Below are 23,457 nucleotides of genomic sequence, written 5' to 3'. Positions count from 1 at the left end.
CCTCCAGTACCTTTCTGTTTCTGTAAGAAATCGATGGTCCTCTGCAGTATTGTGGACTTGTCCATCTTGAGAGGGTGGCCATGGCCCTGCAGCATCGTGCAAAGCTCTTTAATGAGGACATTGAACTGGTCTCTCCTCTTCTTTTCAGATTTGTTGCGTGATGCCCTGGATGACAGAAACAAAAATGCTGCTAAGTAAAATGAAGGACATACAGCTCGAGCCAGGGAGAGGCAAACGGCCCTGCCCCAGCAAAATGCTTTAAATACAAGAACCTAACTCCATTGGGACTGCTCATTTGTTTAAAATTAGGCTTAGGCATTAAATGCCTCGCTGGTGCTCAGGGCCTTACAGCAGGACTGAACTCACCATCAGCAGGGAACATCTGGAGGTAACAAATATGATTTATATTCACTTGAGCAAGACTGCATCCTTACATTGTTTCAAAAGCATGGTAATGAGGTGAAGGTGTTACGGGCAAAATTCTTCCAGTAAGAGAAGTCCTGGCATCTACGTGCTCATGTTTTGCCAATCTCATTTTTATGAGCTTTTGTTTGGCAGTGAGTACAAACTATATAAGGTATAAAGGTCAAAATGTGAATGATTCCTTGCTCCCTGATTTGTACTTGCAAAAGTAGCTTATCAAGAGACAATACTGTGCAGAAACAACTTGACTACAGAAAAAAGTCAAGCACATGCCCTTCTATCTGGCTTTGAAGATCTGCTGCTATGATATATGAAACCAGGAATGTCAAGAGTCTGGCTGCAGAAACCACAGCTTGAATTAATACAATTTAAGAATGTTTTATTAGGGTTTTCTCCTCCATTGAAAACAATAAAGAGGAAAGTAAATCCACTAGGTTTCTTCCAAAACGTTTTTTTCCAATGCTTATATCTGAGGTAACCCTGTTTTCTTACAACCTCTTCCAGTAGTAATTAATTTTCTGACATGAAGAGAAGTGTATTCATGATGATACATGCTTCTTGCGATCTAGACCAAGTGTGGTATGCAGAAAGCATTTCCATTCATATTTAGGTTGGCATTTGGAGGTTCTAAGATCCAGCATTTATGTTCACAGCCATCTCTGTTTTGGTACTTGGGTACAATGACTAATTAGAACTCAGCCAAATGCTTCTCTGAAGGGAGACTAACTCATACTTGTGCTAAAGCAGGACTGCTCTCTAAGTTTCACAGGGAACTCTGCCCCAGGTGGGCAGCACTGCATGATGCCAATAAAACCAGCAGTCAGGAATCCTGCATCAAGATAATAAATAGCCACAAGATACCATGAGATTCTGAGGGCTCAACTATGTAATATAAAGAACACTCAGCTGATTAAGCCATCACACGGGTGGCCAAACACACTATATGGAGCTTGAAGATGATGACTTAATTATGTTGTTTGTGGTCTGCTACATGCAGCCTATAAACTGTATGGGGGTTTTGCCTCTGACATCAGTAGTCCCGAGCAGTTTTTTAAGCACTGGACAACACAGCATTTACAATTCTCCCTGGGAGGAGCTTCCACTCTCAGTGCTCTGTGCATCCCCTTCATACCTCTTTGCCCTGTCCTTCTCATCTTCATCCATCAGTTCGTTTACACAACACAGAGCTCTGGAAGGAAAGGACAGAAGTACTTACTGAGACATATTCCCTGATCTTTTTGCAGATGTCAGAATATGGAGCTTACTGGCTTGTACTTTATGACCTACTAAATGTTTCAATCTTCCCTTTCCCAAACTCCAATCTTGTTATGTAGTTTCCTGCTTCTGCCAGCTACTGAGTCTTGAGAAGTGAAACCACTGCTGTACCCCCAAACATACAGCTAAAATACGAGCGACCTCAGAGGGAAAGAGCTAAAAGCCAGCAGCCTCTCAGATTGCCTTTGCACTCCCGCTGCCAAATGAAGAGGAACCCTGAGGAAGCACTGAGCTTTGCACAGGAATAAGCATCTCCCTTGCAAATGTGAGAGCTGATTTGACTCTGATGTCTGTACCAGGCAGCACTGTGTTTGGTCCTGTTTTGGGAAATCAAACAGGCTGCTGGTTGATTTCAAGCACTGCAATACTTGAAAAGCATCTGAGATTTCTTTCTCAGTGGAAGGGCATAGGAGGAGTAAGGAAACTGTGCTAATCCCCCAAAGGATTAGTATTAGGCAACAGCAGGCTACAGTAAGGACATCTAAGCTGTGATGTGATAGACAGGTTCATCCAAAGCATCCCGCAGCCAATGACTGCTGCTTGCACTGGTGGGACTTCACCACATCTGAACTGTGTTCAACCACTGGGATTCATATGCAAGACCTGAAGTTGAAACTTGTCAACAAGTCACCTGGCACTAACCAAGGGAAGAAAGGAATGTGACCTGGGTTCCCTGGGCTCCTGCACCACAACAGTCATTGTGGGCCACTCTTTATCTTCTTTACCTGTTTCTGCAGCACAGGTAAGGTGAACAGTGGGCAACAACTCCCAGGAAGGACACCGTACTCTCAAGCCCCGGGAAATGATGGAAAATCCAATATGAGGGTAACTTCTCCACTGGTGACTTGCTTTCTGTGACCCAGATGGGCTAAGTCCAAGGGATAGGAAGTCAGGCAGATGCAGGCAAGGCAGCTGCCATCACTCCATGACATGTTGCCCAGGTCAGCTCTGCTGGGTTGCATCCCCTTCAGACACCTCCAAAGAGGAAACTGCACCTGATCCTGGCATCAGAACCAATATGTCTCCATCCCTAGGTAGCGCTTTCACTGGCAAAACCCTCCCAAGGGACATTTTTCAATGTGCACATCTGAATGTTTTTCCCTGCTTTAAGACTTTTCCAAGCTCAAACAACTTGGTGGCTATAAAACCACCCATAACTTATAGGAAGTCAAAGATGCTGCTCACAGTAAAAGCTACAAAAATTTACCCTCCTTTCCTGCTCCAGGGCAAGGATCTCCCTCTCAGCAGATGACCTGGGCAGAAGAAAGCATGACTTCTTTTGTCCCAAAGTATGAAAGCACTCCATGGGGAGGGAATGGCTCTCAATTACTGCCTGAGTCACTGAAAGCTACAAGCCAAATTAGAAATTACCAGTTCTATTCCTCAGGTTCATCAGTCCAGACTGACGGAGTGGGATTAGCACTTCTTATCACCATGTAAATAGAGACGGAGAAAAATTAACCCTGGAAAGAAAAGCAAATCCAGTTAAAACACTGCTGCATGCAAGACTTAGCCTAGAGAGAAGCAATCACTTTAAGTTGAAAAAGTCTACCACCGTAAATGAGACATGCTAGAGTATAAATGGTGAATGCTCAGAAAAGCCTCCCGGATTGGGAGCTGTACCATGTTCTGAGGGTCCTTGCTCTGTTTCCATGCCTGCTGCTGCAGAAGAAGCCTGGGAAGGCCAGCTTGACCTCTTGCGCCCAAAAAGCCATGTAGCCCAGCAGGGTAGAGGAATGGTCCTACTGACCTGGCGCCACTGAGGATTGATCAGAATCCTTCCAAAATATGGCAGTTTACTGGGCATGTGTGCTATGAAAACCATCAAGTATGATACATGTATCTCGTATTTCCTCCTTTGAGATGATAGACTGTAGATAGACTCAAGGCCTTCCATTAAGGTTTACTACTTACAGGACACACACCTCTCCTTTTTGTTTGTGCTTTAAGCAGTTATTAATGAACACCCTGAACCGATTATACCCACATCGCAGTGCTCATCTCTCTGAAACCATCACTGTTGAAACTTGTTTGGCTTCAGATGAGCCTCATTCTCAGGAAAGACACAAATGAAACCAGAGTGTCCATGACTGACAGTAATATCTTCAACAACAGCCGAGTGCTGGGCTTCCAGACTTAACAAGTTTTTAATGCCCTCCCTGTTCTGAGCCCAGGTTCATGGCTATTTATCCTGTTCCCATTAATTCCAACATCAGCTCAAAACACTGCAAAAAACTCGTTGCAACCACGTGAATTACATATTTGTAACCATTGTGAATGAGAAAAAATACCCCCACATTTCTGATCATCTAAAGCACTAGCAAGAGCTTGTTCATTTCTCCAACTAGTGAAAATGCCTCGAAGGGAAGGAAACAGCTATTTGTTGTTCCAGGCCAGGTTGGACAGGGCTTGGAGCAACCTGGTCTAATGGAAGGTGTCCCTGCACACGGCAGGCGGCTGGAACTGGAGGATCCTTAAGGTCCCTTCAAACCCAAACCATTCTAGGATTCTATGAAACATGAGAAGATGGCTGAAGAAGCATGGCAAGAGACACACACTGGGCATGCGTGCTGGAAAGGGCAGCTGGGACAGGGTAGGGGCTGACATTGTGGGGCAGCCACTAAGCACCAAGAACAACACAGATCCCCAGTAGTGATACAGTGAGAGTGCTTTGTAGGGAAGGTTTACATGAGTAACATGAGACAACAGGCCCAATTCCTGCTCACTCCTACTCATGGCAGCTGAATGAAATTATGCTGGTCCATTTGCTCAGAAAAATAAGGGCTCAGATAAAGCATAATCTTGCCATTGCAGACAGTAATATGGAAGTTACCTGTAAGAGGTCTGAATCTCAGACACGAAAGAAGTACTAGAGTAACATATAAAATACCTAATGTGTTCCAGCAGTAAGTCAATCAGTAAAAAATGCAGTTGGGAACGTGAACTTCAGGGGAAATCTCACCCAACTGATGAATTCAGTGAAGCTGCAACCGAAAACAACATCTGGGTAGCAAGTTTAAACTTGGTGGATCTGCTGTGCTCCTGTTCTCACAGCCATCATACGCTGCTCAAGCTACAAGCTTTTATCCCAGTTCAAAAGAAGCGTGTGATCTTATTTGCTACCCTATTGAGCTGTCATAGAAGCAAGGTGTTTGTCTTAGTCACTGCTGCTCATGTCAGTGCTGTTTTATCAAAATCATCCAGTTGTTTCTCCTCTAGAAGAATGACGCATACAGATGTTTCGATAACTTGTAAGAATTTCAGAGATATGTAGGTATAAGGAAGTAACTTTTTACAGCGATGTGCTAAATTATAAATGCTTGTGAATACACAAACAGATCTAACACAGTTTTTCAGGAAACTTTTTTTCTATATGGGCTTAAGTTGCAAAAGTTCCACCAAACAAAAGGATTCTTCCTGAGCTTTGAGTGCAAAGCATTATGCAGAAACCTTCACACTGTCTTGTCCATAGGCTGTCTGACAACTGAAAACTCCAGGGAAGCCTGACAGGTTTCCTGCCTTGTACAGGTGGCTGCCTTCCCAGCCAGTCTGAATAGCAGTAAGCTGAAGTAAGCTATTTGATCACTGAGAAGCAACAGGCTAGCTAATGCTCACCCAGTCTAAACTGGGAAACGAAGACCAGATTCTCCAGTCTCTAGCAGCAGCTATCACATCCTGCTGCAGTCTGGTTCATGTGAGGTGCAAGTGGCAGAGGAATAAGGCATCCCTGTTCTGTCCCAGTAGGACACCCTTAATGAACATAAGAGATGTCCTGAGTCAACACCAGATTTTGAGGCCTTAACAGAATAAATTGCCATAAAAACATTCACAGGCTCAAACACACAGAGAAGCTTTTTGCATGATGCAGCAGGATGGTGAGCTACAAAAAGTCTTAGTAGGAGACACCTAAGGACAAAATATTCTTAACTGGATTAAGCACTTCAGGACTACATTTAGCTAAGTGCTTTTTGTCTTGTTATGAGCCAGAGCTAAATATAGTAACCAGAATACTTAAGAATAGTTTCATAAGGGTTGTATACACTCCTCAGCCAGATAAGGCACTTAGCACTACTGACAGCAGTATGTCTGCATGTTAAGAGTATTTTAAATAGCTCCAGATGAAATCTCTTTGACCTTAACTGTATTAACCAGAGGGATCAAAATTTATTTATTGCCTCCTGAAAATCCTCTCGTGCAACACTTAGAGAGAAGGATTCCTGAACTCTATGGGCAGGTGAAGAGAGAGGACACTTGTCAGTGCTGTGTATTGTTTTTCACCCCACCTACAAGAGGTGAGGATCAGCTTCCTCACAAAGAAATGCACATCCATCATTGCTTAATGCCCTGTGCAATGGGAAAAGACTTTTTCTTCCCTGGTACAGGGAGTCTCAAAAAACATAGCATTTTAGGGGCAAGCTATACTTCAGACTTTTCAAATATCACAGATTTGAAGTTGTTTCCAGGGTTACAGAAAGGGTAATACAGTATGACAGCCTTAACAAGACAAACGGACTTCTCAGACACACAGCTAATAGTAATATTGCTACCTGCAATATCCTGGCACATTTGTTACTGAAAAGAGAATAAGAAAGGGAAATTATTACTTTTTTTTTTTTTTTCCCCCAGAATTGTCTGACTTCAGGAGCAATCTAAAACTGCAGCTTTTGACTAAAGACAATGTTTATTTATTGGCTTGCTACAAATCATTAAAATATTAACATTACCTTAGGATAACCCGTAATGTAGCATCATATTAGTAAGAATTATCCCCTGAAACCAACAGTTTCTACAAATGCTTCATTATAGCTTTTATTTTAAGTATTTGGTTATGTCACTGATGACAAGGCAAAGATCACTCTATGAATGTAATTTTGCACAATTCTTTGTAGCCAGCAACAAATAAAACTTATTTGGTTACCTAAAAAGGGTCCCTGAACACAGCTGATTCGATTGGTTTTCCCAACTATATCCACTGGTCTAATCAAAAATATTCTCTATGCATGAAAACTTTGTTGTGCTTGCATTTAAATTTTCCTAACATTTTCCATTTGAGCAGTGTACAGCAGTTAGGGAGTCTTCAAATCTACACTGTAGAAAATAATTTAATTATGGAAATGTATTGTGCTAATAATTTCCACAGATTTTACATGCAACGAATTCAACAGAGAGCCCTCAATTACAAGATGCAGGACTTTGTGGCACAACGCAGTCATAAATAAGAGAGTTAATGCATTCTCCAGCAATACGGTTTATATGTCAATATGCGGATGTTTCATTCTTCTTGAGGCAATAGGAGAGCATGACTCTGGTTGACAGCTAAACCCTGATTTAATTTTTAAAAGGCAGAATTTAACCTCTTCAGTAAAGTGCTACTGATTCAATTACAAGATGCTAATGGAAATGACATTTGAAAAACCAAATAGTGCCACTGCATCCTTGGGGCTGTTTAGCACAGAAGGGATCACCACCTCTGTTCAGGCACAGGAGCACTGAAGTCCTGCTGCCTATGCTGTGCCACCCACCGCTGAGCCATTCACCCAGAGCATGGAGGACAGCCACAGGAGCAGCTCCCACAACCCTCCACTGCAAAAGTCTTTCTCTTACACTGAGCAGCCACCACTGCAGCACAGCTCAGCATGAAACCATGACACAGAAATGCAAAGACTGAAACAGATGCAAAGGAGTCGCATCTGCTTTCTTAGTCTTTTTCTGCTTGCATTTCACCCTCTCCTTTCCTTGCCCTGCCTTGCCTTCTGTTGTTCTTCACTCTTTCCTGCTCTTCTTTGACTTATCCCCCTCACTTAACATCCATTGGTTTGCAGTTCAGAGAACTGGATCTTTCTTGAATGTGGTTTCTTTCTACCTTGTTGTTTCTTATGTCATCTGCCTTCACCTTTCCATTGCTTTTTCTTCTACGTGCCCTTCACTTTCCCCGTCTCAAAATTAAAAAACACCTGTTACATGATCTCAGTATCGACAATCAATCAGCCATTTACTTGTGGGAACTTCTGGATTGTCCAGGCCTGAGGCATGCATGACTGCCAAACTCTGTTTGAGGACACACTCAAACACATGCTGGTGGGGATCAGATGAGTGTCTTCAACACAGCCGGCTCTCACACCCCCTTGGTCCAGGCCCATGAGCACTATGTCCTGTCCTGCCTGATAGTTCCTAATTTCAGCTTCAGATCCTCTGGAAGACCTGGGATCCCCCCCAAGTTCAGTGGTGGAGCTGTGCAGCTACATCTCTTACAGAAACACCACCCTACATCTCTGCTGAGGGAAATGGTCCAGCACAGTACACTTGTCTGTGGCAGCTAACACACTCCTGCAGTCTTTAGGGCCTGACTGTACCTATATTTTCACACAGCATCTGTTTATTGGAACATGGGTAACAATGGTGAGTGAGTGAGTGAACCAAATAGCCCTTTTCTGTTAATCTGTGAGAAGTGGACTTTTTGTGCCACTATTGTAACTATTGCATCGCGATGCACTCACCTACCTCGTTTATTGAGCCCTAAATTTAGCTTGTTACCTGTGACAGATTTATGACTGCATTCATTACAGCAGTTAACAGCTTCAAGACAGAAGCTAAGAGATACCCAAAGAAAATGGATTATGGAAAACAATTACACCACAAAAAAGGCTGCATCAGAACACTGTGATTCAGCACAGGAATGAAATATGAAAGAACCAGGAAGGAACAATGGTGTGCTGGTTTTCTTGTTGGGTTGCTGTTTTGGTTTATTTGTTGTTTTGTTTTGTTTTTTTTTTAACCAACATTTGCTGTTTTCTGGCAAAAAAAAAAATGAGAAAAAGGATTAAAAACTATCAGACACTTGAAAAGATGATACTGGAACATTTTGTTCTCTAGGATTTTTGTCAGATTCTGGAGAAAATAGCTGGCTGGGTTTGTTCTGTTCCAGCAAATTACTGAACCTTGCATGGTAAAGACACAACAGTGTAGAATATTATTTAAAATGTCCCCAGGGTTTCTGTTACATGGGCATGCATTTAATTAATTCTATCAATTTGTCTAATAGCCCTTAAAATTCTCAAAACATGGCAAAAGGCAGAACTGCTGATTCACACCCCTCAGCAGCACAAAACCATACTTCTGGCACAAGCAGGGTAGGATAAAACTGCACATGCAAATAACACTGCAGACTTCTGCAGTTTTGGATGAATACATGTGTTCACTTGTAGCTGTTGAGTTACTACAGGACAGGTAAATGTGTGTTGCAGTGTGAAATGATGGTATCTAACCTATCAGCACCTGACTCAGTCAGATGTAGAGCCAAAAAAGTATCCTCAAATAATAACAATTTTCCCCCATGTAGGTGGGAGCAAAGGCTGTTTGTTCTCAGTTAACACTTCAGCACAAGTTAAGCTGGGGAACTATATCCAGGAAAGGCACACAGAGTTGAAGAGGAGGCAGCAATGCTGAAATCTAACAGCCAGAAGTCTTTTCAACCCAACATTCTCAAACATTGCCAGAAAGTAAGAACCCTTTTAAAGCTCTGCTTATGGCTGGTCCTGATGGCACAAATGCATGTGTGTTTTGGTGAGTGCACAGACACACATATATAAACACTTCGCAATGAAACACTGCGAGCATTTTCTACCAAGGAAAGCAGCGGTGACATTCAGGATGACTCTTGCACCACTCACCTCCTGCTGATGGAAGTTCAGGAACTGTTCCTGCTGGGTGCATGCGAAGGGAAGATGAGCAGAGCTCCCTCTCATGCCTCAGGCCACTTTCTATCATATTCACTTCTCTGGCAAATCACAAAGGATGGGGTGTGTGTGTGTGGGAAGGTTAACCCAATAAATTTCAGCAATGAAAAGAGTGGCTTAACAAGTGAAAAACACCTCCCAAAGCTATTGATTCTGCAGCTTAAACAATAGCGACAGTAACTGATCATAACCCCACTGCTGAAATTCTGGCTAATTTCAGGGTTTCATTAGAGTAGCTTCAACACTATCAGAGCAAACAGCTTGGAACAATTTTAAAGGAAACCAACACTCTCTGCTGACTTGACGGCATTAGCTTCTGTGCTATGGAGTGCGTGCTGGGAACCCTGACACCCTGTGCGTGGTTTTCAGGGACCACCAGCTGGAGCTTCTCCTTAGGTGGTGCTGCGTGTTACTCCCGCCAAGAGGACACAGCTTTCATCAACTGTATTTATGGCATTGAGTGAAGTCATTGGGTCCTTTTTCAGTTTTGGATTTTGTTTTGGCAACTATGTAGACACTAGGACATCAAAGCAGTCTTTTTGGATGTGTTACCCTGAAATCCCTTTTGTAATTCTTTGCTACCTACTATAGATGAAACTCATCCCAAGCAGACAGCTACATAAACTTTAAGTGCCATTAAACTACCTACTTTTATGCCCTATGTTCTCCCTGTGCACAGAATCAATGTAATTATTAGACAAGAAATAAAATCAGCTAACTAAACTAAATACCTTCTTCTCTAATTTTCCCAGCAAAAGAGCATCCCAGTAACTACCAGTTCATTGAAAGCGGCAATAGTAGCATTCATGTCCTTAGCTGTTCTTTTTCTCCTCAAACAATATTTTTTTCTGTTTCTTCTTTGCCTCTCTCACTCTTGATTATAAAATGTATTTCAGTGCTTGAGAAAGGTACAGATGAGGAGATAAGCATTTGTGCTTTGTGTTTGCTTGTGCTAGAGGATGAACTCACAATGCAAAACCAGACATAAGGCCTGAGGACCGCTTGCCTTGCACAGTAAAAGCAGGGCCTTCAACTGCTTCAGAAGTAGGTCCTAGATGGTTCCAGGACCACACTTCCTAACTGCTCTGCTCCAATAAGGAGAAAAATGCTGTGTATGACTTGGCCCATTGCCCTGTGAACGTACACCAGCTCACTTCAAAGCCCAACAGCAACCACAGTCCATCTTGGAGTCAGGATGTGCCTGTGAAAGTGACGCATACTCCTATCACCCATGAAAGCCAGAGGAGTCTACCAACTCCCTAACCTGTTTAATGAAAGCAGCCTGATGCAATCAGGACTCTTTCATCACCTGACCAGACATTTAGCATAGTTGATCCATACCTGCACAGTAGGGCTGCCTCTACATCCAGGCATGCACAGACTGACTGCATGTCATACAAATCAGTCTCCTGGAAGTATGTGGCTTGCTACACTCATACTGCCCTGTCCACACTCAGTGCTATGTCCCTAGATCTCTGCTCCAACAAATGGCAACTCAACTGCTCCTCTGCTGCTGTTGGACAACACATGGGAAGGCAGCTGGGTGGGCTGGAGCTGTACAGACAGTCTGCAGACAGCAGGCTATCTTTGGCTCTGTGATGTCTGTGCTTCCCTACATCTGCTTGGTCCTCTACACAGTCTGGGGAGCACTTTGGCTGGTAGAGTGGGAGGACTTAGAAGGTTTCTGCTTCAGCATCCTTTGATTTCTGCTGAACAATGTCTACTTTGTTGATGCTTTGCAAGCAGCTCACTGTCATCCTTTCTCTCCTCAGATGCTTTTACATCAGGAAGCCCCGTTACACTCCATAAACAGCTATCCATCCTTGTTGTACAAGTGAGGAAACAGGGGCACACATTTTACTCTCTCTCATTTTACAAGTGTCCCAATTTTGGGAAGCTGAATTTGAAAGTTACAGCCTAATTTTCCATCATGCTGAAACCCAGTTTAAGCACCTACAATTAATGTACATTTTGGAAAAGCTCCACCTAAATCATTGACCCAAGGTCACACAGCAGAGTTAAGAAGTGAATCCAGATGTCCCAACGATTAGCTCTGTCTATTGGCATTCAGTCAAGTCTTCCCTCCTACAATAAGCTTCCTGAAGCATCTAAGACTATAGTCTAAGAACTCCCTTAAATACACTGCACTGGTAAGAACTGAGTTTCAAATGAAGGAGGAGAAAAAAAACCAGTTCATTGTTTTTTTCCTCAAGTGAGCACTGGCTGCCCAAGGGAAGGGCAGCTCAGAATCATTTGATCTCAGATGTCTTCATATAAATATAAAAATTAAAATAAGGATGATTCTTCTCCTATTTCAAACAATATATGAAGAAAAAAAAATCTGCCTCAGTAATTCTAGACCTGAGTAATTTAATCTGCTCTCTGTTGCAATCTGTTTGCCATGTGTATCACCAGCCTGGAATTTCTGGAACTCAATACATAAGGAAGCTATTCAAAAAAAAGGAAATACTACAACATAAGGATTAGAGATAGGTCTGAATCAGATTGAAAGCCTCTCCATACCAGAGAAGAATTCAGCTCCTTTTCCAGAGTTCAGCTTCTTGACTTCAACCCAAATCTCAACACCAAATCATCAAAGCAATGAATTTTCCAGAGCCAGACCACTTCTCACCTCTGGTTCAGAGACAGAAGAAATAAGAAAGCACATTGAGGAGACCTGCAGGGGTATTGCAGCAGAAGTAGAACAGCACAAGCTCTCTGAACAGCTGAACTACGTTAGGGAACAGGGTATTTCAGTCGGAAGGGACCTACAGTGATCATCTAGGCCAACTGCTGGACCATTTCAGGGCTGAAAATAAAATTGAAGCATGGTATTAAAAGCATTTTCCAGATGTGTCTTAAACACTGACAGGCTTGGGACATCACCCACCTCTCTAGGAAGCCTGTTGCAGTGTTTGACCACCCTCTCAGCAAAGAAATGCTTCCTTATGTCCAGTCTGTAACAGACCTGTGAGAAAATGAAGAAGAGCTTTAGTAGTTAAAATTCAAAGTCTCCCATGCAAGCTTAAAGTTTTATCTACTTATCCGTGAAGTGAATATCAAAGGATTCACCGTAGCTGAGCTAACTGACCTCATTTTATGTCTTTGGCTTCATGAGTCCAAGTTCAAGCGTAAGAAACTTCTTTTCCTTCTTGGTGCATTTAATTCTGAAGCATTCCAGGTATAACGCGCACATAAGTCAAAAGGAATTTAAATGAAGACCTTACATTTCGAAATCTGTCTTATCCTCATTTGGCTCTGAGAATTTCAGCTGCTTTCCTTAAATGATCTGCTCACATCTGCTCTCCAGCTGAGCCATGTTCATGCCCCACTGACCTTACACTGCCATCTCTGTAATCTTGCAGCTGAGAATAACCAGCAATGCACCAGTCCCTGTAAGCGTCAAGAGCCTTTCAAGAAAGAGGAGGTAGAAAAGAATCAGCCTTTATATAACAGGGAAAAGAAGGATTTCTGAGAAAAACCGTTGTTTGACTAAGGTGAGTAATGGGAGCTGCATGCCTCAAGTGCCCTGGTCCAGCTCCCTCAGGCAATGAAAACCGGAGGCGTCAGCATCTTGCAGGATTACACTCTACAACGGCAGCTGGCAGGTATTTTTCTAATAGAGAGCACAGCAGCATTGTTCACACTCATTTGATTCACTCATTTGCTGCTGTTCCTATTCAAACTCGGCTAATCCGATCAAGTTATTTCTTGGCCTGTGCCTTAAAGCTGAATAAGTAAACACCTTTCATAAGCTCTGAGCCCACTTGTTTCAAGTATATGATTAAGGGCTAGACTTGAGCATTATCATGAGAAAAACTCATCTCATTACTCAGAATTTCCCAAATCATTCACAGTTGTCATGAAGTGGCACTTTTCCACCCACTGTTTTACCTCCCAAATTACAAACATGTAATACAGCTGCAAAAGGTCCCAAATACCAAATATACATTTGTATTTTAGCTGCGCTAAAGAATAGCTCTTTGAGCTGAGAATAGCTCATAATGGCACCACTTGCACACTGTGATGCAAAGTATTTTCTGTGGCTACCTCCTCCACAGATGTCTCTTCTTGTTTATTACGCAGAAGGCAGATGATAAATAGAGTCAGCAAATGCATTTTGGACAAAGTCATTCAATGCAGTATTTGCATTAAGTAACACTAGAAGACTTATGCATCAGAAAAGATGTTGATCCAAGTGTAATTCCATTGCTGTTACACCAAGGATGGATTTTAACTATTGAAGCTTACAAATTTTTCTTAGGAAGAATTGCTGCCATTTACATTACAGGTATTGTTAACAGTATCAGTGGTTTTCTTTCCTGCTTTAAAAAACCCAGCACACACACTTCTCTTTTTCTTCTCTGAAGCACTTTTAACTTGACATCCAATATTCTCTTTTGCACTATCTTGCTCCCATCACTTCTCAACTAGCTCCTCAGAAGATGGTTATTTGTTTTGAGAGCTTCAGGAATAAAAGCATATTTAAACAATTAACTGCAATCATATTCACCGTTCTGCAAGGTACCATTGATATGCACTAGAAACAGAATGAAAAAGCAAAACTTTCCTTCAGAAAGAAGAAAAGAAAAGATAAACATCCACAGATCCCTCTTATTACTTTGTTATCGGTTTTAGACTACAAATATGTCAGTCGGTGGAATGCTTTTGTACTAGGTCATTACTGTTTCACATATTATGCACGAAGGCCTCATTTTGTCTTAGATAAGCTATTCACACACATCCTTCCCCCCCCCCCCCCCCCCCCCCCGCCGCCTTGCAGTATATTTGCATGGCCAGATGGATAATCAGCCATAACAACAAAATATGACTCAGTGTGACTGAATGTCCACTTGCTTCGGGGATTCTCTTGAAGGTTTGGTTGAGTTTTTTTTAACTATTTAAGGCCAGAAAAGATGTTTTCCTCACAGACAATGTTCATGTAAACAGATTTGAGTAAACACAAGCACTCAGGGGAAAGGGAATGGATCCAACAGCATCATGCCTTCTAAGAGGCTCTGGTCTCTTTAGCCTCTCTGCCCAGTGCTGCAAAACGCACAGTCCCTTGTCACCCACTGCAGTGGATTTCTCACTGATGGCAGAAGAATAACACAGGACAAATAACTGGCCATGTTCTACAAGGACGGGCATTCCTGAAATTCAGGACATATGTTTTTTTCTGGACCTCTAAATGCTGTCGATGGATTACAATTGTGCATGCATGCAAAAGAATTTAAAATACACTTCTTTTCAGATCTGCAAGAGCCCAGTACTAAGAATCCTCCTAGTATGAGCCAAAATCAAGACTTCAATACAACCAGTAAATCAAATACATGGGCCCATCTCTCCCAAAGGATAACTCTCCTCTACTAAGTAAGCTAATGGCAGCAGCAATGGATACTGCCATTCTGCTGAGCAATGCTGGCTGTACGGATGTGGCTGACAAGGACAGTAGATCTGTACCTATACATTTCTGTGGGCCCTCGTTCTCAAGTAAGAGACTAGGCCAGCTGATAAGGGTGCAGTGTGAGATCATATCTTACCTGGAATGGAGTGAAAAGAGCATGGGAGAGCTCAGCTCTTCATTTAGCCAGATCCACTGGCATATGCCTCTTTTTTTAATCATCTGTGTAGTTCTTGGGTGAAAATAGTGGGATTTATTTGTGCTTTCCAGAATTAGGATAAACATGAATTTATTACCTAGGGCTTTTGTGACCAAAGCACCTGAAGCCATGGACCCATATAGTAACAACATCCATAACTGTATTTAACACAAAAAATTTAGCTGGCTAAGAAAACACACATTAAGAACAGCTGATGGAAAGAGCCATAGTGTAATGTACATTCATAAAAAAGACATGGGTAAAAAGGGAGCTTGCTTTTGTGATAATCCGACTACGTAATACCACCAAGGCCAGCAAGCTCCCTGGCGAACATCTACTCAGTAGCATGAAGCCAGCAGCGTAAGTTAAAAATGTCCATGACCTTTAGCTGGCAGTCCCAGGTTCCTCAGAATTTCACACCATGTTCGAGAGGCACATATCATCAGCACTCCCAGCCTCCTCCTTTCATGCACTGCTTTTGTGCTTGTCTCGTAAAAATCACAAGCAAACTATACAACAGTTTAGCCAAACCTCAAGCAGTTAAAACATGCAATTAGGCAAAAGAGAAAAGCTTAATTCCTCCTTCCTTTCCTCTCTTCAGCCCTTCTGCAAGAGACCAGTAATAAAATTCCTACCTACTTCACAGAAATTAGTATTATACCCATTCTGATTTCACATTAAAGTTTCTTCCAACTTAATTCAGTTCTGTTTTCGAGAAGTGAGAAGTGCAAAACAAGCAAGAAATTCAAGCCATGTTGTTAATTATTGTGTACATAGAGCCAAAGCTTCAAAGAACCAGAAGAGTTATCGCATAGCAATCTCATGGCAGTGGCACAGAGCACCCAGTCCTGGCTCAGCTCCCAGCCAAGGACTATGCTCACCACCAAAGATTGGCATCAGGTGGGCAGGTGAAAAACTGAGGCAGAGGATGGACATTTTGGTGCTGTCATCTTGCTACCAAAGCCAAAATTAATTCCTGTGCTGTGATCATGTCCCAGTGGAAAAATCTGCAGATTTGTGCTTACCCTGTGGACAAATGCTGCATGTTGTAAACCAGGATGAAGCTGCTGTGTTTACTAGGGTTAAGCAGGTTTGGATCTGTTCAGAGGGAGCCCCTGGTTATGATCAGTGCTGTCACAAAGGGTAATCAAGTACCTAAGCTGCTTTCTTCTACACAAAAGTTTAAACGAATAAGAAATCAGGTACAGGACCACAAAATGCTTCTCCTCAGCCTCAGAAGCTTGTTTACCATTGCCGTAGTAGCTGAATTGCTGAATGAAATGTTTACAACTATTCATGCAATCAAACTCATTTTCCTTAGGAAATAACTGATTAGGTATCTCACATCTGTTCCTGATGATGATTTAAGCCTGTTCTGATCCGTATTGAGATCTGACATGAATGTTAATGTCTCAGAAACAGTCATCTTTAATAGGAGGGTGACAATAAGCTATCTGGGTCTAGTGGCAATTGACTGCAATTAGGAAGTTCTGTTTCTACAGGTGAAGGATGACACAATTAACCCACGATTTTCTCCACCTCATGACCTAGGGTTTAGGAAGCCTGGCAGGAGATAGAGCAGAGCTTGACATGAAATTATCTCAAGAATTATCTTACTATCCCTGTCAAAAGTTTTTAATATCTCACAGATGTTTGCTTCCTCTATGCAGAGCAGCAGTCCTGCTCCACCAGACTCTGGCGTTACATATCATCCTTCCAGCAATGTTTCCCCATCATGGCTTTTTTACTAAAGCTGCTGCAAGTGTTGCAAAGCTGTGAGGAAAACCAGCTGCTAGTAAAGCTGATTGAGATGATTCCCTAGTAAACCATGATATTCTTGTCTGAAAAGACACAAAAATGAATTCTACATTTTTGCTCAAAAAATAGCTGGTCTATGGGTAAACAGTCAGTCAAAATGCACTGTTACAGGGAAAAATCTAATGTTTAGTTAATCTGATTTTATTCACCCAGCAATCCTCTTTTTCACAGAAAACCTATCATGAGAACTTACAAAAAAAAGCATTGCAGTAAGTATTTATTGCAATGGCTCCAAACTCCATACTCTTCATTTCTGCAAGGGAGAAATCTTTGTCTCTCTCAGGTCAACTGCAAAGCTCTGCAATGTTGTGTCAAAGATACTGATGACAAAAGAGATGATTTGTGCTACTGCTCCTTCTGGTACCGTGCACCCATGGAGATAATACTGCTTCCCAGGCTCTGACGAGAGCAACAAGATCAGAAGAAAACTTTTGGCAACACCTATGAGCGCTACAGATTTTACTTCAAAGGCAAGGAACCAAATAAGAACAACCGAAGAAAATGAACATTTGCCTGCTAAGGACCTTGTAGAGCTGTGTATCAAACATAAACAAAGTCTATGTAAGTGTCTGAACAGTAATCTCTGAAACAGTCAGAAAAGCTTCATAAAAGTAGATTTCAAACACAATCCAAAGAAGATTAAACTCACAATTCATCTCTCGTAGGACTTCTATACATAATAAACAGGCATTATGCCTTCTATGTAAAGCAGCTCATTATCTGATTTATTCACTGATATCTCTTCTTATTCAAACAATTCAAACTGGACTATGTTAGAAAATCCCAGAGTAGTTTCCTCATAGCACTGCAGCTTTTGAGATAAGATGATGATTTATATTTATAAAATTTTACTTACCATGCAATCAAATCCGTGTTAATGTAGTACACTATCTCTAAGGACAATTTTAAAGAAAGATGCTATTCCAGCTGGATCACTTATTAATATTCATATGCTTTACTTCCAAAAAAACCAAAACACAGAAGTTGTTCTTCTTTGCACTAGTCTTTTTTTCCATCCCTCAGGCAAAAACAGATATTCTGAGCTAGTCACAACAGCTTACTACCAACAAACTAACCAGTCTAACACTCTAAATCTTGATAGCTCTACTAGCTGCCTTTCTAACTATGAATATATCCAAGATGAGGAATTCAGCTCCAGATCTGAAATATGTGCCCTGGATAAAACAAAGTCCTGGTTCAGCCTCATTTCTTGTTTCCAGATGCTTCAGTGACAACTTTAGTCCACTGCATTTATTCTTCTCCTGTTGCAGACAATGGATCTTTGCCTTTCCCAGACAGTATATCAGGACTATTGCAGAACAGCCCTGGTATATATATCATATACACTCTCCTACTCTAACAACCTTCTTCTGGGACTCTATCCTTCCAAACTCTGAATTACTTCCAGAAAGTACCAAAATTGAATTGGAAACAATTTCCCCACGTAACAAAATTTTCAGTGAGGATTCCCAAATTGTGCAAACTTCCCCAGATATCAAACTTCTGCTCCAGGCCTGGTGAAACATAGGCAGCAGGAGGTCTTACAGTTGAAGAGCCAAGTCTCAAGAGATGTGAAGATACCCCAGAAAAGAAAGTGATTTAGCTTCACATAAGTCCATGCTCCAGCACAATGAGCAATGAGAGTTGTCCGTCCCAGGGCTGGCACCCAAGGGACAGTATGCATACTCCCTCTGCAGTCACACAGCTCCACATCACCACTGCCATATGGGAGGCTAACCCCAGTACTCAGGACTGAAAGAAAATAAAGTAACTCGCTCTTTCTATGTTGACACATAGTCTTCGCTAACGGCAAGGCTCAGCCCTCTGCAATAAGCAAGATTACATAGAAAATGTAGGTGTTGAGATTAGCACAAATAGTTTGTTTTATTAAGAATTCCTACTGCCCCCCTTCCATTAAAAGCCTGCACCAAAATGAAGCCATTCAAATTATCCTACTTGAGAGTAAAAGCAAACTGTTGATACTCATCTTTAGTAAATATATCAGTATATCAGGAGTCAACCAAAGTCCTGCCTTTTTAATACACATGACTCAACACACACTTAATACATCACTTACTACAATTTGATTGGAAACAGTTTGATCAGAATGAATATTTTGAATTCACTGTAAATCGTGCCAGCGTACATTTCACTCAGAGACAGGACAAACAGGTTTACAGCCAAACTTCCTCAGCAAGGGGTGTAACCCTCCCCAGCTATTACAGCCTCTCTAATTGCTGCGTTTGCTGTGACAATCCAACAGTGGACCAAACACACAGCATCCTTCTCTGTACATAAAAACATGTTTGCAGTTTGTGCAGTAGAGCCTTGAACAGCCTAAACCCAAGGGCTGACTACCAGGGACATTTATTTTTCTGCTTGGCTCTTCTGTTTGTCACTGAGAGGTCCTCACTGTGCAGAAGATAATGGAAGTTGAACCTTTGCCTTCATCAGGGCCAGGGCTTCATCTCATCCCCTTCAGATAAAGCTTCTGCATTGCTTGAAAACCTTCCTATCATGTTGTCATGTCTATGCAAAATAATTAATGGCAATGGGAGCTATTGCCAGCTCATCTATTGTTCATTTATTTACCAAAAAGGTTTACTTAGTAGGTTGCTTATGATCAAAACTTTATTGTCCTGAAGCAACGTGCCACACTGTGCGGGGAGTTAAAACAACATTAAAGTAGGCTGAGCCCAGAAGAGAACAAACAAACCTTATTAATTTAATTTAAGCATGTGTGTATGTGTGTGTTTGTGGGCTGAACAGATGAAGCAAGAGAGATTAGCACTTTTATGGGTATGATTCCTGCCATTGCTACATACTCAGAAATCTTGCCTAAGCTTGGGCAGTTTGTAAACAAGAATAAACATACCTGCGAATATCTTTGTGTTTATCTATTACTCAATCAATTAATCAATCTGCCTATAGCTGGCATTCAACAAAGCACCTCACACTGATATGTAGATTAACTATAGGTGAGAGGGAACACTAATTGTAGGGGACAGAGACCCAGTGTTCATATTTGCTGCGCCGTGACAGTGCTGTTGGGAACAGAGGAGTTTGCTTAAATCCCTGCCTAGAGCCAGGGCACAGTGCAGGTGCCAGCTGCAGGTACAACACAGCTATCGGCCAAGCCCAGGATACTCAGTGTAGAATTCCATATGTTTCTGTTCCATGCAACAGGTCTCTGAGAAGCAGTCCTACAGGACTGAGGTCCCAGAAGCTGATCGAGGGTGATGTGCAGGGTGGCACAGCCCTCCATGCCATGTAAGCAGTGGCACAGGAAACACCAAGCCCTTTTCTCTCCCTGAGTGCTCGGGATCCCCGGCTGTTAGGGACCCAGTGGGAGGGTGGCATAGCTGTCCCCATTCCATGTGCTCCACAAAGCTCAGGCAGCACTAGTGTTCAGGGCAGTTATCAGCCACTGAGACCTCTTCAAACATTTCCAGAACATGCACATCACTAGCAAACCACCTTATGCTCATCAACCACCAGCGACAGGAGGCCACTTCCAACCGCTCATGTGTTTGTGCGTGTATCAGTCCTCCAGAGTTATTGCTCCAAGGCCTTGCTCTGCCTCCCTCCCTCCCTCCTAAGCAAAGACATATTTTACAGTGTTCTCTGTAATGTTTAACAAGCCTCCTGGTTACTGCAGTGTTATGCATGTTATGCACTAAAGAAATGACAGGAAATTAATCAATTATACAATTGTGTTTGCCTAAGAATACAAGTCACAGTCTCATGATTCGATGTGTTTCAACAGCTCCATGGAGTTTGGTTAACACGCTTCCTCACTACCATCTCAGTATTATTCTCATCTGCACTGTCATTTTTCCATATTTCAATTTCTCTGTTCAGGCAGCTTAGCAGGTATGTGATCTCTGCTTCAGGCTAACCCAAGCTGTTTTCCTTTTTGCCTGCCTGCTTGCTTCTTGTCATTTTTTTTCCTCATCTCTTTTTTGCAATAAGATGCACATTATACATTCAACTTTACTAGAACAAAATCATGGTTTTAAAGTTACTAACCAATCCTTAATGGTCAGCAATCACTTCTTTCTTCTAGAGGTTACCCTGCACAATTGGCTCTGAACAGCACCTAAGCAGAGCTGATTTTAAGTCCAGTTTTGCAACTTGTATCAGGTCGAAAGAGAACATCAAGGCTGACACTCCAGTCTTCGAAAATTTCACTATTAATGACACTATTACTTTGTGACATCTCTTCAACCTGCTGAGATACACCAGGAACCCCAGAACGGGTCCTCACATTGTACAACAAACTTGTGATACACGTCAGAAGCATGAAAGATTAAACCGTATTGTGATACAGAAAAGGGCAGGTGTAGAGCACTGTTAGTACTGTGCATCCTTGTATCCACACAAAGTTCATGAAACAACAGCAGCAACAGATCCCAGAAAACATACCATGAAGTGCAGTATGGTTACTGGCAACACAACCTGAAGGGAAAATGTGTCTCTGGTCCCAAATCTGACTAACAGGTTAAACCAGGGAACATACAGAAAAAAACTGTAGGCAACCGTGCCCATCTAATGCTACAAGGAGTCTTTGCAGCGCACACTTCCAATCTCTAGTGCTTGAGAGGAGGGCAAAGATTGGAGAGAAAGAGATCCAAATCTGCAGCAACAGGGAAAACTCATTCTTGCCTTGGTTCCCAAGAAAACAGCAGAAGCCTTGATGCATGGGGTTAATAGTGCAAACAAAACCAGGTCTGCTCTCCTTTCACCCTTACGTTAAAAATACGACTATACTGGAGACAAAGGACTAACTCTGCAAACTTAATTTCCTATCTCCAGGAACTTTAATTTAATTGTACAATCTCTTTCATGAGATTATCAAGATCTATCTCAAAACCATCCTAATTGAAAGACTATTACACAACTCCAATCCTTAGATAGCTAGAAGCTTTCTTCTAATTTCCCATCCAAATTTATTCATGGCTGACTTTTAGACAATTTGATTTTGTGCAGATGCTATCCTTTGACTTAGATTTTCTGCCTTCTCCGTATTTAGTCCTGACTATGTGTAAAAACACCTACTGTAACCTGTTCTCTCATATATTCATCTGGCCAGAGCTAAAGAAATTAAGCTCTTTAACCTCACTCCATACAATAGAAGGTCCATTTGTATAACCACACCTCTAGCCCTCTTACTGCTGTAATTTTAACATTTTCTTGACTGGCATGTCCAGAGCTATGCAACATGCCAATGGGCTACTCCATGAGCAACAGAAAGCCCTTGTGCCAACACTCTCTATGATGATTTGTACAATGATACCACACTTCCCTGAATCTGTCATATTGTTTTCCTTTGGTATCCAAGGATGTCACTGGTCTCCTTCACAGCTGTATCTCACTGCTTGCTTGCAGGTATCTCCTGACCAGCCAGTGCATCCATATCTCTCCCTTCTGTCATGGACAGTTGACCAGCTCCTATTTCACACTGGAAGTTCTTGTTACTGGTCTCCACGATTAAAACTTTGCATGACTTTGCACTCAGCACAATTAAATGTCATTTTACTTCTATCGCTCCGATCAACAAAGTCATCTAAATTCCTTTTGTATGATATCTGATCCTCCTCCTTACTGACAATACCTCCCACCTTTGTGTCACCCTGCATAGCTCCTGGGCACACACCCAGACCCTACCCACAGGTCAGAGTGGCTCCATTCAGCAGAGCCTGGTCCCGAGGGAGAAACAGCACTAATCTGTTTCCATCCCAATGACTTTCTTTGAATACCTCTCTCCATTCAGACAATTGTATTTACCTGCCACTGTTGTATCTTTTCCTTAGCCAGCTCCTTTTGCACCTTTCAATTCTTGTATTGAATCACCATCTTTATTTTAAGCAATAATGTCCTGTGTGCATGGTATCAAATGCTTGGCTTTAGATAAATTAAATTCCTGCCCTACCCCACCTAAATAATCTGCTATACAAAAAAAGATGGTAGATTAGTCTAGCACAATCCATCTTTGATAAAAATCTTCTTGTAATTTAGCCTGCTTCCTCATTATTTCCATGTCTAATTATTCTTCCTTACGAAATACATCATGAGACACTGTGTACTACTGCATTCAAACCAGCAGGGCCTATAGTTCCCTGCATTGCCTCTTTATTTTTGAGACTGCACTGGGACTCCATGTACAGGACACAAATGCTTCCCTCTTCTGCAGCTGAAGAGCCCTGGGAGAGCCTTCTGCAATCCCTGCAAACCTTGTGCCACTGTTTTCAGTATTCCAGGACTGGGATTACTGGCACTTCTCATTTGTCTTCCTAAGATATTTATGTTTTGCTTGTTTTCTTAGTTTTTTGGGTTTTTTTTTTAACTTTGCTATGAATAGCTTTCAGTCTTCTGCAGGTTTGTTAGTAATTACACTCTGTTCCAGATTCTACAGAAGGTTCTGCTTTCATGAGAAAGTTGTGTCATTATTTAGAGACATCATTTCTCCTTTCAGTTTAGGTACATCTAATTTCAGTTCTGTGTACATTGACTAAGTGCAGGTTTTGGTTGAACCCAAAGAAGTTCATTTGAACCAAAATAAGAATGTCTTTACATGAGGTCACATCAGGTTAATCAAATCA

The 23,457-nt window shown here is 41.9% G+C and overlaps 1 protein-coding gene across 6 annotated transcripts in view; it reads right to left on the bottom strand.

Moving 5' to 3' along the window:
* The window catches only part of PASD1 (PAS domain containing repressor 1), a 53,534-nt gene that overhangs the window by 26,800 nt on the left and 3,277 nt on the right, over nt 1-23,457 (bottom strand). For 3 of the 6 annotated variants that reach the window (XM_065689943.1, XM_065689948.1, XM_065689947.1), the window contains exons 2-5: nt 12,325-12,402; nt 3,070-3,161; nt 1,556-1,612; nt 11-165 (exon numbers count right to left, since the gene is read on the bottom strand). In XM_065689943.1, coding sequence (XP_065546015.1) covers nt 11-165; nt 1,556-1,587 — 187 coding nt within the window. In that variant the 5' untranslated portion in view covers nt 1,588-1,612; nt 3,070-3,161; nt 12,325-12,402. Of the gene's footprint in view, nt 1-10; nt 166-1,555; nt 1,613-3,069; nt 3,162-11,957; nt 12,069-12,324; nt 12,403-12,525; nt 12,993-23,457 lie in introns of those variants that run through there. The other 3 variants (XM_065689944.1, XM_065689945.1, XM_065689946.1) reach the window with 3 other exon arrangements.

This window comes from Lathamus discolor, chromosome 9 (genome assembly GCF_037157495.1).
Source record: "Lathamus discolor isolate bLatDis1 chromosome 9, bLatDis1.hap1, whole genome shotgun sequence".
Lineage (NCBI taxonomy): Eukaryota > Metazoa > Chordata > Aves > Psittaciformes > Psittacidae > Lathamus > Lathamus discolor.
The sequence above is the reverse complement of the archived record's forward strand: the minus strand, read 5'-3'. Positions and strand labels throughout refer to the sequence as shown.